The 16,203-nt window shown below is 44.7% G+C and overlaps 1 protein-coding gene across 1 annotated transcript; it reads left to right on the plus strand.

Moving 5' to 3' along the window:
* Positions 1 to 2,536: 2,536 nt before the first annotated feature.
* LOC132615436 (protein PAL OF QUIRKY-like) lies at positions 2,537 to 4,572 on the plus strand. The gene is made up of 2 exons (XM_060330038.1): positions 2,537 to 2,890; positions 3,367 to 4,572. The coding sequence occupies exons 1-2, from the start codon at positions 2,734 to 2,736 to the stop codon at positions 3,819 to 3,821; spliced, it is 612 nt and encodes a 203-aa protein (XP_060186021.1). The 5' UTR covers positions 2,537 to 2,733; the 3' UTR covers positions 3,822 to 4,572.
* Positions 4,573 to 16,203: the final 11,631 nt, after the last annotated feature.

The raw sequence follows: 16,203 nt of genomic DNA on the forward strand, positions 1-16,203 counted from the left end.
GCTCTCATTGGTCAAGTTTGGTGGGTCAGGCGGTTGTCTGTACTTTGGGTCAGTGGTAGGCATCAGAGAGTTAGAAAGAGGCCAGAGAAAAAAAAGTTAGTATCACCCTCCTTAATAAGTGTTTTAATTATGTAAATATTTTCACTCCCATATGCTGCCATCCAATCATATCTGAACAAGGCAGGCTTGCCCATCACAATCTATCACTCCAAAAGAACATGGGGGTGAACCACCGGGGCCAATTCATGAATTTGGACACTGCATTCTGACCAAATCGTCGTATTTGATGTGTATAATAAACTTGTCAATAGTCTTACCAAAAATAGAAACATCATTAGAAGAAGTAATTCAAGCCTCAAGCTCCCAATTATGCACCCTAAACAAGCTTAACTTCTGGTTCTCCCAATAATTCCTACACAAATCATATATTAAATTATCCTAATTTACATTGTTGATTCCCAAAATTCTTTAACAAAAATAATAAAAGTTCAGCTCATCTAGAAATATAAATTGACATTAACTAAAATAATGACCTATGGTATCACATATTTACTAATTGAGAATACGTGAGTATGAATATCATTTGAAATTTCAAAGAAATAAATATTTGAAATGTATATATTCACTGGCTAGTGGTCTTCATATTTTAATTAGTTTTATGTCTCTCTAAGTTATCAAACTATCATTATTTTGCAATTTGAAAGCAATTTTATATTTATTCATGAAGGAGTAAAGTTTAAAAATTTTAGTATGAGAAAGTTTTATTATTTACTTTTAGAGAGGTGAAATGTGTAGTTTGATAACACTTTTAAACAAGTTTTGATTTTTCAATTATTTAATTTAGGACGTAATAATTAACTTATATCTCGTGTAACTTTAAGGCTATTACATTATTCTGGATATTTTCGTTTTGATGAGTTTCATTAATATTTTTTAACTTTCTCAAAGTTGTAATTACTTTCTTTATTTTATTTGTGTTTTATGCTATTTTATGAATTTTACATATTAAAATTTTATAAATTCTTGGGGCTTGTGCCTTATGTCTCGGCGCTCATGCCTCGTTTCATGTTAATCTCATAACGACCTTTCTCTTTTAAAGCACTGTTTAGGACTAGAAATAGTTTAAGAATGCATCAAATAAATAATGTCAAATTTAAAAAGGTAGTTAGGTATTATTGGCATATTTATGACTATAGTTAGTTTCAAGATTTTTTTTTTTTTTTAATTTTATGTCCAATTAAACTTCATCACTTAAATTACGGAAAAGGGTAAAAAAAAATGCCTCTAACATATTGCAAATGATTTAATTTTGTCCTCCTCTATTTATTGGACAACAATTGCCCTTAACATTAAATTTTGGGTTAAAATTGTCCCTCCTTCCACCTATTGGACCACAATTGCCTTAACATTAATTTTTTGATGAAGACATCCCTCCTTTTAACAGAATTATGAGATGCACATATGACTTTTTAATTAAGAAGGTAATATTGATTTATTAATCTACGTGATCAACCATGAATAACTTGACCTATCCGATGCAACGCAAAACATCTAGAAACCAATAGTTCATACCCAATTTTTTCAATATTTCACATTTTGCGACTGAATGGATTCAAAAGACAATAATGTCTTTTTCATTGAAGCTGCAATTTTTTGTTCAAAATTCAGTGCAAACAAGTTTCAATTTCTTCCAGATCTAGATTCAACTCAGCTTGTTCATTCTTTTATAATGGTAGATACTTAGAAATTTAGTCCTAATAATTTCAAACAAATAAATTCAGATGAGTCGGGTTATTTATGAATTGGGCCTGATACCATGTGGATCAATATATTAGTTCCATTAATTTAATTAAAGCTTCACACACGTCATCTCATAATTTTGTTAAAACAAGGGACATTTTTAATCGTAAAGCGCAACTGAGATCCTATGGATGCAAGGAGGGAAAATTCAAGTCATCTCTAATATGTTAGGGACATTTCAGGCCCACTTCCATTTTAATTAAAACTTAGATACATATATAAAAGTGGACAGTATTGGATATTCTTTAGTAGCTTATAGCCTCTTTGAGCAAGCTTATAAAAAGTAATTTGTGTTTCATCAATTAATTAAAAAAACACTTTTAGCAACAATCAGTGTTTGACCAAGTTTTTAAAAAGTGTTTCTAAGTATATTTTTTTTCAATAATGCTTTTTGGTAGAGTTTAACTTCAAAAAAACTGCTTTTGTTACCCCTCACAAACACTTATTTTTCCCCAAAAGCTTGACCAAATATCTCACTTTTTAAAAATAAACACAACACTTATTGAAAAAAATAAGCACTTTCGAAAAAGAAAAAAAAAAAGTTTGGCCAAACAATCTATTAGTTAGTTGACTACTTGAATTTTTACTTTATTGATGAGAGTTGAATTTTCCATCATGTAATTAACCTCTCCCCCATTTCCCATTCGCATACTCCCAATTAAAATTAAAATAAAAATTGCACAATACTGTATGAGAAGATAAAAGAAGGGAATATGAAAAAAAATTAAGCCACCAGTATGGGAATCTTAGCTGACATAAGCATGGGGTCCCTTTCTAGTTTATCCGATCCAACCAGACCCAAAATCTCACCTTTCTTCAAAATACTACTCTATAAATGAGTTGTGAAGTGAACCTTACATAGACTTGAAGAACAAAGCATCTTCAAAGCTCTCCTCTTTTTTTTCATTAGTGCTAATATCTCAATATTAAATCATGGCTGGATCTTCCATTAATTCTCGTAAGTCCAACAATATCAAATTCATATGTAGCTATGATGGCAAGATCCTGCCACGTCATCCCGACGGCAAGCTCCGTTATCACGGTGGCGAAACACGTGTCCTTTCCGTTAAACGCTCCATTGCTTTTGCCGGTAAATTACCAATTTCTCCCTTCTTCCTCTTTTACGGGTCAACTAGGATTTAAATAAGTCCATAGACGCAAAATGTCATTGTACTTATTTTTGTTATAAATATACATTACTTAAAAATTCCCTATTATTTATATATAGTCAAGTTGAATTCCGGATGTTTACCTGCTATGTTTCAATATTCCATTAGTCTCAATTTATGTCACACTCTTCTATTTTTAGTATATTCAAAAGAATAACATTTTTTTACATTTTGTGACGGTCTAACTTTAAACTGCTCATTTTAACTCTAATGGGCTCTAGTCACACAAAATTTTATGATTTGTTTTAAATCACAAATTTTAAATATTTTTATCTTTCTTCTAACTCCCCAGTTAAAAATGTTCACATAATTGGGAAGCATAGAGTACTTATTACGAGCTCTAGTATTATTAATATTGGAAGATGGAAATCTTGAAAGTGGAATTTATGATTTACAGAGCTGATGGTGAAGCTAGGGGAGATGTGTGGAGGATCAGTGAGTTTAAGGTGTCAATTGCCAACAGAAGATTTAGATGCTCTTGTGTCAATCACTTCTGATGAAGATCTTGCCAATCTCATCGAGGAGTATGATCATACTGCAATTGCACCATCGCCATCGTCCTCCCTCAAGATCAGATCATTTCTTTCACCTCCCAAATCCGCAAAAAAAGTTACGTCTCCAAATTCTTCAATGGCTTCTTCCTCATCAACTATGAGTGCCAACTCGCCTAAGTCATCGAGGTATAACTGTCCAATTAACGAGAGGTGTGTTCGTCAGACGATGGCAAAGCCGCAGGTGGTGTTTCCTCTCTGTTATCAGAAAGTGATGGGAAAGCTTCCACAATATGCCTACCATGGTCCTGGGTACACTGCTAGTAGCCATATTTACCCAATTCACCATGGCAACCACTAGCAATAATCAATAGCAGTTATTTCTTTGCAGACGACTTCAATATGCAACCAGGTATTGTAAGTGGCAGAGTGACCTTGCTGCCATGATCCTCTCAAATTTAGCTTTTTGTCACTCCGATTCTTAAAACAAGAAAAAAGAAGTTGGAGTAGATGAGCCTCTTGGAACATATATACTTAAAATTACTAAGTATTTACCTAAAATGAGAGAAAACATCCAACAAGAAAAGAAGAAAAAAGAGGAGATGTGTGTATATATATATATGTACTGTAAGAAGTAAGAAGGGCGTGTAAATCATTAACACGAATTGGTGTTTGTATACGGTAGAAAAACCGGATACGGGTAGATCCGGGATAACTATGGATCGGAGAAAGAAAAGACCGAGGGTTCGTACGGGGACATCACACCTCCGGATGAGCACTTTAATCGAGGCCGAGTATAAGCACCATCGGGCCCGGTCTCTAAGCCACCGAGGGTTCGGGATCTCTACCCGGTGTCTCATCATCGTTGGTCCGGTATCCGTGAGTCCGTTGGTCCGATGCGACCGTTGCTAGGACGCGTCAGTGGTATCACATCATGGACAGCTGCCAACTATGCGTATGTCAGACGGCGTCGTCAGTCACATCACACCAAACCCGTGCAGGGGCTGTCCCTTTTATTACTCTTTTATTGGTTCACATTGGAGAGGGCCCATGGGCTCATTGCTATAAATAGAGTACTCCCACCTCCCTTAGAGGGGTTGATTCTCCTTTTATTTTCAAGAGCATTTGTAACACAATATATATATATATATATATATATATATATATACATCCGATTCTTGTTTAACCTCTTCAATCAACTTGTCATATGTGTAAGCAGCCGGTATTTATGCTCCTTACTGGTGTATCAAAAGTCGTTCTTATCCAATCTTCGTAATCAATATTAAGGCCCAAGCACATATCCTATATCCACATACAAATTCAATTGGTTACCAAATCGGGGGTAAATAGTTTGGCGCCCACCGTGGGGCTAGGATAATAGTGGTCTTTGGCCTTAACTTCCACCACATTCATCGAAACCAAAAACTCCCTCCCCGTCTCTGTGAAAACGGTCCAAATGGCTGACGGCGAACAATCCGGTCATGCCAATAATGCCGAGATAGTGGCGGAAAACGAAGGAAGCGGACTGCGGGCATTGCCGAACCCCGCTGACCCGAACCCCGTTGATTCAAGGGAAGGACTTAACCGGCAAAACACCGTAGATCAAGAGAATGCCGTTCCGCCGGCAACCGATCCTCTAAACACTCACCATTCCGTTACGTTATCCCGGGATAGGGTCCGGAGAGAGCCAGACGCGCCAAACGACGGCGTTAGCTTGCGTTTGATCTTTGAAATGCTGCAGGAACAAAGGGCGGCAATCGCCGAGCAAGGGCTAGCGATTGCTCAACTACAAAGCGGAAAGGGTGAAGCAGGGCCGGTAAAGTCAAAAGGTACGGTTGAAACCGGAAGAAATGGAGAACAAATGATCGAGAGCGACGGCTCCGGAGCCGGCTCCTCAACTGAGGTCCTAAAAATGCTCGAGACCTTGGCAAAACGGGTGGATTCGACCGAGAAGAGGGTCGAGACGTATAATTCTCGCGTGGACTAGATACCGGGGGCTCCACCTCTACTGAAAGGGCCGAATTCGAAGAGGTACATCCAAAGGCCTTTCCCGCCAAGTGCGACCCCGAAACTGATCCCGAAGAGGTTCAAAATGCCCGACATACAGAAGTATGACGGCACCACAGACCCACACGAGCATGTGACCTCATATACTTGTGCCATAAAAGGCAATGATATGGAAGAAGATGAGATCGAGTCGGTGTTGTTAAAGAATTTTGGGGAAACCCTGTCGAAGGGGGCATTGACGTGGTATGACCATTTACCCGAACATTCGATCACTTCTTTTGAAATGCTCGCTGATGCGTTCGTAAAGGCACATGCCGGTGCGATAAAGGTGCAAGCCCGTAAGGCTGATATCTTCCGGATAACCCAAAGGGACGATGAGCTGCTACGGGAATTCGTCACCCGGTTCCAGAGGGAACGGATGGAGCTCCCTCCGGTGCCAGAAGAATGGGCCGCACAGGCCTTCACAAAAGGACTCAACATGCTAAGTTCGGTGGCCTCGGCCAAACTAAAAGAGAATTTGTTAGAATACGAGGCCGTAACTTGGGCCGACGTCCACAACAGGTATGACTCGAAGATCCGGGTGGAAGATGATCAATTCGAGCTCCCTCCGGTAAGGACCAAAGTAAATAGATGTTTCGAGGCACCAAGGAAGGGATATGAGGGCAAGTCTGAATCATTGAAAGAGAGGTTTCGGCCATATCCCTATACGGAGAAGCAAAATTTCAGGTCGGAAAAGGCACTAGAGAGTCCGAGCCATTTCTCGGGACGGGGCAGCAAGCGGGTTGAACGCCCGTCTAACAGTCGGGGACTCTCGTTTAGGAGCGACACCGGAAGCTCCTCCGGCAATAAAGTCTCTCCAAAAATTTCGGAGTACAACTTCAACGTTAGTACTTCGGGACTTGTCTCGGCTATCGGGCGGATACCCGATGTAAGGTGGCCGAAACCATTGAGGACGGACCCGGGTCAGCGAGATCCAAGTGTAGTGTGCGAATATCACGGGACCCACGGTCATCGAACTGAAGACTGCCGCCAATTGAGAGAGGAGGTAGCCCGGCTGCTGAAAAATGGTCACCTCCGAGATCTGCTAAGCGAGCGGGCCAAAAGTCACTATAAGGAAAGGGAATCTTACCAAATGCCCGAGCCTGTTGAACCCCAACATACGATCAACATGATAGTGGGAGGCACTGATGCCCCTCGAGGGCCGGTAATGAAACGGACAAAGATTTCTATTGTCCGTGAAAAGCGCACTCGAGATCATTCGACCGAGGGATCTATCGTCTTTAATGATGAAGACGCAGAGGGCATCATCCAGCCCCACAATGATGCGTTGGTAATCTCTATACTGGTCTTTAAAACTAAGGTCAAACGCGTTTTGGGTGACCCGGGTAGCTCGGCCAACATCATCCGATGGAGGGTGGTTGAACAAATGGGACTGCTCGGGAAGATCGTACCAGTGGCCCGGGTGTTAAGTGGGTTCAATATGGCAAGCGAAACCACGAAGGGGGAAATCTCACTGCCTGTAAATGTGGGTGGCACCATTCAGCAAACGGTGTTCTACGTGATCGAGGGTGACATGAAATATAATGCCCTATTGGGCAGACCTTGGATACATAACATGAGGGCCGTGCCTTCAACACTACACCAGCTGCTGAAATTCCCCACGCCGGAGGGAGTGAAAACCATCCGAGGTGAGCAGCCCGCTGCAAGGGAAATGTTCGCAGTAGAGGAGGTGGCACATCGGACCAAGGGGCCTGAAGAGAAATGTGCAATAGGAGGAGATTGCCCCAAATAGCAATCAAAGTGCGTCGGGTTTAATCCGGTGCATGAAGAGGAAGATTACGAGGTACCCAGATCGTTCGTCATGCCGGATGACTCGGATGCAACCCAGTCGACAGTGGAGGAGCTGGAGCAGATATGACAGGTATATCACCAGACATAGCAACTCACAAGCTCAGCCTGGACGGGAGGTTTGCTCCGGTAAAGCATAAAAGAAGGCCCATGGCGGAGGCTAAACACGCATTCGTGAAAGACGAGGTAACCAAACTTTTGAAAATAGGCTCTATACGGGAAGTGAAATACCCGGAGTGGCTGGCTAACGTTGTGGTAGTACCCAAAAAAGGTAACAAATTTTGAATGTGTGTGGATTTCAAAGATTTAAACAAGGCATGTCCGAAGGACTCGTTTCCGTTGCCTCACATCGATAGAATGATTGATGCAACGGCCGGGCACGAGATGTTGAGTTTTCTCGACGCTTACTCCGGGTATAACCAGATCCGGATGTACCCGGAGGACCAAGAGAAAACATCCTTCATCACCCGGTACGGGACCTACTGTTATAATGTCATGCCTTTTGGATTAAAAAATGCCGGTGCAACTTACCAACGCCTAGTTAATGGAATGTTCGAAGAACAAATAGGGAAAACAATGGAAGTTTACGTTGACGATATGGTTGTTAAGTCACTGGAAACAGAGGACCATTTAAAGCATTTGCAGGAAACCTTCGATGTGCTTCGCAAATACAACATGAAGCTCAACCCGGAGAAATGTGCCTTCGGTGTAAGATCTGGTAGATTCCTCGGTTTCATGGTGTCAAACCGAGGGATCGAAATTAACCCGGACAAGATCAAGGCCATCGAAGATATCGAGGTGGTGAACAACATAAAGGTGGTTCAGAGACTCACCGGGATAATCGCAACGCTAAGTCGCTTCATATCGAGATCCTCGGACAGGAGTCACCGATTCTTCTCCTTGCTCAGGAAGAAGAACGATTTTGTCTGGACACCCGAGTGCCAAGAAGCTCTACAGGATTTGAAGAAATACTTGTCTAGCCCCCCTCTACTGCACACGCCGAAGGCGGGGGAGACACTGTTTCTATATCTAGCTGTCTCCAAAGTGGCGGTAAGCGGCGTTTTGGTCCGAGAAGAATCAGGTACGCAATTCCCTATCTATTATGTGAGTAGAACATTGGGGGACGTGGAGACCCGTTACCCCCACCTGGAAAAGCTGGCGTTGGCACTGGTGAGCGCCTCCCGAAAGCTTAAACCTTATTTTCAAAGCCATCCCGTATGTGTAGTGACTACTTATCCTTTGAAAAACATCATGCATAAACCATAGTTGTCGGGTAGGCTAACAAAGTGGGCTGTAGAGGTTAGCGGTTACGACCTCAAATACAGACCCCGAACGGCCATCAAATCCCAAATCTTGGCCGATTTCGTGGCAGACTTCGCCCCGGCCATGGTCCCCGAGGTCGAAAAAGAATTCCTACTAACCTCAGGAAGGGCCACGGGCATTTGGTCTCTGCATACGGACGGGGCCTCGAACCTTAGAGGTTCCGGGCTTGGTATTGTCCTTAGGGCCCCGGCCGGTGATGTCATCCGACAGTCCATCAAAACTGCCAAATTGACTAACAATGAAGCCGAGTATGAGACTATGATTGCAGGTTTGGAATTGGCTCAGAGCATGGGGGCAGGAACTATCGAGGCAAAGTGCGACTCGCTTCTGGTCGCAAACCAGGTGAATGGCACATTTGAAGTCAAGGACGAGCGGATGCAGAGGTACCTCGAGAAAACCCAAGTGGTGCTTCATCGATTCAAAAAATGGACCATGCAGCATATACCAAGAGAACAGAACTGCGAAGCCGATGCATTAGCAAATTTGGGATCTGCGGTCGAAGGGGCCGAAATCAACCCCGGGTCAACGGTGCTACTATCAAACACGGCCATAGAAAGCGGACACGCCGAGGTATATTCAACAGGTTTGACTTGGGATTGGCGCAACAAATACATTGATTACTTGCGTGATGATAAGCTCCCAAGCGACCCAAAGGAGTCACGTTCGTTACGAACAAAGGCAGCCCGTTTTTGCTTAGTGGATGGCCAATTATACTGACGCTCTTTCCACGGACCTTTGGCTAAATGTTTGGGCCCTGGGGAAACGGAGTATGTGATGAGAGAAGTACATGAAGGAACCTGTGGCAACCACTCCGATGCGGAAGCTCTGGTCCGAAAGCTTATCAGAGCCGGGTATTACTGGAGTCAGATGGATGAAGACACGAGAAACTTTGTCCGAAAGTGTGACGGGTGTCAGAGGCATGCCCCGATGGTTCACCGGCCCGGGGAGTTGCTGCATTCGGTGGTCTCACCATGGCCGTTCATGAAGTGGGGGATGGACATCGTGGGCCCGTTACCCTGGGCACCAGGTAAGTCACGCTTTATCTTATTTATGACTGACTATTTTTCTAAGTGGGTCGAAGCACAGGCCTTTGAAAATATCAGAGAAAAGGAGGTTATCGACTCATTTGGGATCACATCGTCTGCAGTTTTGGCATTCCGGCCGAAATAACTTGCGATAACGGTCCTCAGTTCGTGGGTAGCAAAGTCAACAGTTTTCTTGAAGGGTTGAAGATCAAGAAGATTGTGTCAACCCCATATCACCCATGTGCAAACGGACAAGCGGAATCCACAAACAAAACAATAATTCAAAACCTAAGGAAAAGGCTAGAAGCATCAAAGCACCATTGGAGAGAAGTATTACCCGAGGTGCTGTGGGCGTACCGAACCACGGCCAAGTCTAGCACGGGCGAGACCCCTTTCTCATTGGTGTACGGGGCCGAAGCCCTTATCCCCGTCGAGGTTGGCGAACCAACTCTCCGGTTCAGGTATACAACCGAGGAATTAAACGGGGAGGCCATGGCCGTAAGATTCGACCTCGTCGATGAGATGCGTGAAAGAACACTGGTCCGAATTGCGGCCCAAAAGTAGAGAACGGAAAGATACTACAATCGGAGAGCCAACTTTCGGCACTTTCGAGTTGGGGACTTGGTACTTCGAAAAGTTACTTTGCATACAAAGAACCCAAACGAGGGAAAGCTAGGGCCGAACTGGGAAGGACCGTACAAGGTGACCGGTGTAACGGGCAAAGGATCATACCAGCTGGAGTCCAGGGATGGGCAATGCCTACGCAACAACTAGAACATAGCCCACCTAAAAAGATACTACTGCTAAGGTATGATCCTCTCATGTATACCTTTTGATAACCATGCTGCCTTTTTTACAGAAAATCGAGGGCGGCACAAAAATAGAATTTAGGACTGAAAGCACGTGTTGCACTCTTTTCCTTAGTGCGGTTTTGTCCCAAAATGGGTTTTCCGACAAGGTTTTTAACGAGGCAACGAGTACAACGTGCTACGCGACGAAGATAAAGGGCCAGAACTCGGGTATCCGAGGTTACATCTTCCGAGTGGGGGCTTAGTAACACTCACCCGACCTCGAAGCTCGGACAAGTGTTAAGGGGGCACAGTGCCCACATCGGAGCATGAAACGATAAAGAGAAATAAAGAAAGAAGCTCATCATTTGCCACGGCAAAAACAGAGGCCGGCCACTGGCCACCTCCTCCGATGTAAGGACCAAACGATCATAATGAATCGTGTCCCATTTAACATTTGCTACGGCAAAACAGAGGCCGGCCACTGGCCACCTCCTCCGATGTAAGGACCAAACGATCATAATGAATCGTGTCCCATTTAGTATTTGCTACGGCAAAGATACAAGAAATGAAAATTCTCATATGTACAAACACTTGCAATACAGAAACCATTACAAAGATCGTATTTTCGGCATTGCTCAGTTAATACGCCCTGTACCGGACACTATGGCCGATATTAGACAAGGCCATTGAGGTCATCACAAACCGGCCATGAAAAACGTCGGTCCTAGAGAAGCCCCTATCATGGGCACGGAAAGGTCCGAAGCCCACAAAACATTTGGTAAGTCCCACGGGCAGAATTAATCAATGACTACGGATAATCTCTTCCGAAAAAACGGACCAATAATTCAAGGTAAAATAAAAACAAGCACTCAAGCGAAGACGCAAGAGGAGTGCAACTTTCATATACGCAAAGGATACTTTTATAAAGAGTACATTTACATCAAAAGAGTACGTTTACATCAAAAAATCCTATGCTACTCGGCATGGCTGGAGGCAGAATGATCGGACTCGGTTCGTTCGGAATCATCCGAGTCGGACCCGAGGGCATGGTTTGCCTCCTCCTCCATCCCTTTGGCCTGGTTTATTAGGGCCGGAAGATCAGAGAATCCGCGATCGGCTTCTTCGAGGGTGAGTCGCCAAGACTTCCACTTCTTATACTCGGCGACAATGGCAGTATGAGCCTCAGCCGTTTCCACGCCTTTCCAGGCTTCCTCCAAATCGGCCTCAACTTTAGCCAGCTTAGTATCCAGCCCGGACCGACTCGCCACTGCAATAGTCCTCATATGGACAGCAGCTTCTAGCTCGGCTTTAAGGACATCGTTGGCACTCACCGCCTCCCCTAGCTCGGCTTTTAAGACCTCACTAATCCGAGACCGCTCCTCGGCTTACTCTTCGAAGACTTTCATGCGTTCTTTATATAGAGTGGTATCAGATTCCAGTAGTCGGTTCCTCCCGGCTAAGCTCGCTGCATCGGCTTTCACCAAATCAAGTTCCCCCCGGAGTTGGGACACGGTGGTCTCCAGCTCATCCAGCCTCGACGAAAATTAAGCTTTGTCTCGGCTAAGACAAATCTTCTCAGCCTCGAGGCTTCGGTTATAATCAGTCATGGCGGCCAACTCATTTTTCAAATGACGATTTTCGTCCTTGGCCGCATCAAGCTCGGGAAGAAGGTTGGCAAGAACGGCGGCCCGACTCAACTCTTCATCCTTCTCTCGGAGGAGATGCTTGTATTTCTCCGTTTCTCGGCCTTGGGCATCTAGCTGGCCTCGAATATCATCCATCTCGTGTTGGGCACGAATGAAGGCTTCGTTTGCCAATACTACACTCTGCAAAGAAAGCAAACGTAAGGAATCAAACGAAATAAGCATAAGGTCTATTGATATACAAAGATGGCCAAGAGCCTTACCCGGTTGCCCGCGTGCATCCCTTCGTTCATAAGGCACTGCCAGGTGACCCCGGTCATTTTTCGCTTGTCCGAGTCGGAGACGAGAGGACGTAAATAACTGGCTACTCCTACCGGACGCGATAGAAAGCCACAATTCTCGGGGACGGTGATTACGGCCGATCTGGTCCTTCTTGGTTCTACGCTCGGGGCTGGGAAGATAGTCACCAAGTTGTCTCTAGAGCCGGATTCTGACTGTCGGTGGGCCGACCTCGTGACCCGAGGAATTGGAAGATGGCCAAAACCCGCAGCTTCACCGGTAGCAGGAGGAGTAGTTGAAAACATATCTTCAAAGTCTTCAATCCTTGGGGCGGAGGTAGACGAGCTTGGCATAGACCCGATGTTCCGGGCAAGGACCGGGGGTTCCGGAGTAGAAACATGTTCGTGATCGGGCGATGGCCGAGCCTGAATGGGGGCTTCGGTCTCCGAAACTGGAATGGTCCTTTTATCGGTTGCAGTGACAGCCGTTTCCCCGGCTCCTTTACTCCTCTGCAGGGGAGTATCTTCCGAGGAAGTGTCACCTAAAATATCGACAAAGTCAACCGACCGAAGAGGAGCCGGGGAAAGGATTTCTCCCGCACCTGAAGGAAGAACGGGAATCAAGATACCTTCGTTGATAGAAGGCAAGGGCAGTTCGGAGGCAGTATCCTCGGGTGTTGGGGATGCTGACGGAGCCGGGTCGACCCTCCGAACTATGATGTCGGGCTCTGTTTCCTCTCTCTGGGGCCGGACAACGCTTCTTGCCTTCTTCCGTTTAGACGGCTCCCCCTTTTCTGAGGGCCGTTTTCTTTTGGTGGCTTCGGCAAGAACACGGGAGGAACCCGCCGTATCAAACGCGGACGCCGGTGCAGGGGAAGCGGCCCCCGACTCCGATCTAGATGCCACCGAGCCCTTCGACAAACCTGAACGATAAAAGACGTTGGCAGGTTAAGAAAATCGACGACCTCGAATGGCTAAAGATGCAGCAAGATCGAAGGAAAGTCGAAAGTTACCATGATTTTGAGCGATCCATCGACCGCGTGACAAGTGGGCCCAAGTCCGGTCTTCATAGGGAAACTGGTTGAGGAGCGCCGTGACCCACTCACTCAGATCTCGGATAACTGGGGGAACAAACCCATTTGCTACAAAAATAAGGAAAGGGCGGTGAGATAACAATACCATAAGCGACTGAACAGGTAAGGGCGGTGGCTCAAAGGTTCGAACTTACGTTTGTCGTTCCACTTCTCTGGAAAAGGTAGATGGGCGGCCGGGATTATGTCCTCGGTTTTTACCCGGATGTTGCGTTCTAACCACCCCCTGTCCCGATCTTCGTCCATCTTTGAGAAAAGCGGGCTCCGGGTGCGCTTGGTTAGTTTATGACGCCGCCCCGGAATATCCTTGGGGAGTACAGGTGTATTAGGTGGCCCAGTGAGAATTCTTTCTTAGCTCTGTTGGCTAGCAACCGGAGGCAAGCAACGACCCTCCAAATAATCGGGCCGATCTGAGCCAAAGTCACGCCGTAGGTCCGACACATATCCAGTATGACCGGATCAACCGGGGGATCGAGCTTAAGGGTAAATGGATAAGTGTATACGTACAAGAACCCTTCCCGGTGGTCGGTAACGGATTCGTCTGGCCCGGGTGCAAAAACCCCTACCGGGCGTGTGCGCCACCCACAGTCTGCTCGGATCGTGTTGAGTTTATCCTCGGTTATGGAGGAAGGATATCTCCTCACGTCATATCCCCGGTCCGAGACGGCAGAGGGCTTTTCCGCCTCCAGGTCTTTATTGAAGTTAAATTTGGCCGGTATAACATCCGAGGCCGTAGTTTCGGGGTTACTCTTTTGTTTGGTCGGGGACACAGCCTCGGCCCTCGGGGATGAAACTGAAGGAACTTCGGTAGAGGTGGTTTCAGACATGTTGAAGGAATGGAGGGAAAGGGATTTTAGGAAACAACGCAAAGGAAACGAAGGAGATAACGATTTGAAGAAGCAAAGAGCAGTTGGCAAGAACGATGACAAAGTTAAAACCCCCCTTTTCTTTTTTCGTATAAACAAAAGAAGATTTGGCAACAAATTTGTAACAGAAAAGACGGATCTGGAACACAGAGGGAAGAGGAAAAGAGAACAGATCGAAAAAAGTGAAAAAATGAGGGAATAAGGGGCTTTATATAGGCATAAGGAGGGGAACGGTTATCGAGGACGGCCAATCGAGGATCGCCACGTGTCACGTCATTAATGTGAAGTGACGCGAAACGACGAGCGAGAGGCGGTTGACAGGAACGGACCACCCGGAATAGGACACGTGGCCGGTAAAGGGGAAGACATGACGCACCCGTTCCCGCCAAAATAAGGAGATAAGGATAGGTCGTCCGGGCGGTCGGATGCATGACTCATTCACTTCCCGTCACTCCGATAGATCGTTGGTCCGGGAAGCGTGGGGCTATCTATATACGGTAGAAAAAACGGATACGGGTAGATCCGGGATAACTATGGATCGGAGAAAAAAAAGACCGAGGGTTCGTACGGGGACATCACACCTCCGGATGAGCACTTTAATCGAGGCCGAGTATAAGCACCATCGGGCCCGGTCTCTAAGCCACCGAGGGTTCGGGATCTCTACCCGGTGTCTCATCATCGTTGGTCCGGTATCCGTGAGTCCGTTGGTCCGATGCGACCGTTGCTAGGGCGCGTCAGTGGTATCACATCATGGACAGCTGCCAACTATGCGTGTGTCAGACGGCGCCGTCATTCACATCACACCAAACCCGTGCAGGGGCTGTCCCTTTTATTACTATTTTATTGGTTCACATTGGAAAGGGCCCATGGGCTCATTGCTATAAATAGAGTACTCCCACCTCCCTTAGAGGGGTTGATTCTCCTTTTATTTTCAAGAGCATTTGTAACACAATATATATATATATATATATATATATATACATCCGATTCTTGTTTAACCTCTTCAATCAACTTGTCATACGTGTAAGCAGCCGGTATTTATGCTCCTTACTGGTGTATCAAAAGTCGTTCTTATCCAATCTTCGTAATCAATATTAAGGCCCAAGCACATATCCTATATCCACATACAAATTCAATTGGTTACCAAATCGGGGGTAAACAGTGTTTTTTTACTGTCAATCCGTCCTTGCTTTATTAATGGAAATGTGAGTCCAATTTCATCTAATGGAAAGTTCTTCAATTTGTTTTAGATATCCTTTGATTTAAATATGGCGAATGGAATGGACACTCCATCACCTGTTTGTGTTATGTGTGCCAACGATCGACTCATCATGTCTACTTCTCTCTATTGTCATTGTCACGGTCACTGTCCTTCCTCTTCTGTACTTGCTGAAACTATTATTTCCCTGAGGGTCCGGAACCAAAATAACCAAAAAAAAAAGGTATGAACCAAAATATTTCAGGAAAAAAAATGGGTACAAAAGTATCTTTAACGCATGATTTTCATGCGTTAAAGGACTTAACGCGGACGGAGCCGTTAATTGGAGTCCGCAACTTAAATAACTTCAAAAGCGGGTTTGGGTACCAAAATAATCCATTAACGAATAACGAACAATAAGTTAAATCCTGAATAACGAATAATAAACGAAATCCCGAATAATGAACGATAAACTAAATCCTGAATAACAAATGATAAGTTAAATCCTTAGTTTTAGATTGAACATCATTAACAGAATTTCCGAAAAGGATTAGTTAGTTAACATAATTTTTTGATGAAGGATTAGTTAGTTAATATAAAATTTTGTTCGTTATTACTTTAACTAGATGAATTAATTAAGTAAATTATAATCGACAATACAATATCATGGATT

Source organism: Lycium barbarum, chromosome 10 (genome assembly GCF_019175385.1).
Source record: "Lycium barbarum isolate Lr01 chromosome 10, ASM1917538v2, whole genome shotgun sequence".
Lineage (NCBI taxonomy): Eukaryota > Viridiplantae > Streptophyta > Magnoliopsida > Solanales > Solanaceae > Lycium > Lycium barbarum.

What these genes read in the sequence shown, in the direction of transcription:
- LOC132615436 (XM_060330038.1), top strand. Translation starts at nt 2,734, where the DNA reads ATGGCTGGATCTTCCATTAATTCTCGTAAGTCCAACAATATCAAATTC. An exon ending in ACGCTCCATTGCTTTTGCCG is followed by an intron (nt 2,891 to 3,366) that starts GTAAATTACCAA and finishes TATGATTTACAG; the next exon opens with AGCTGATGGTGAAGCTAGGG.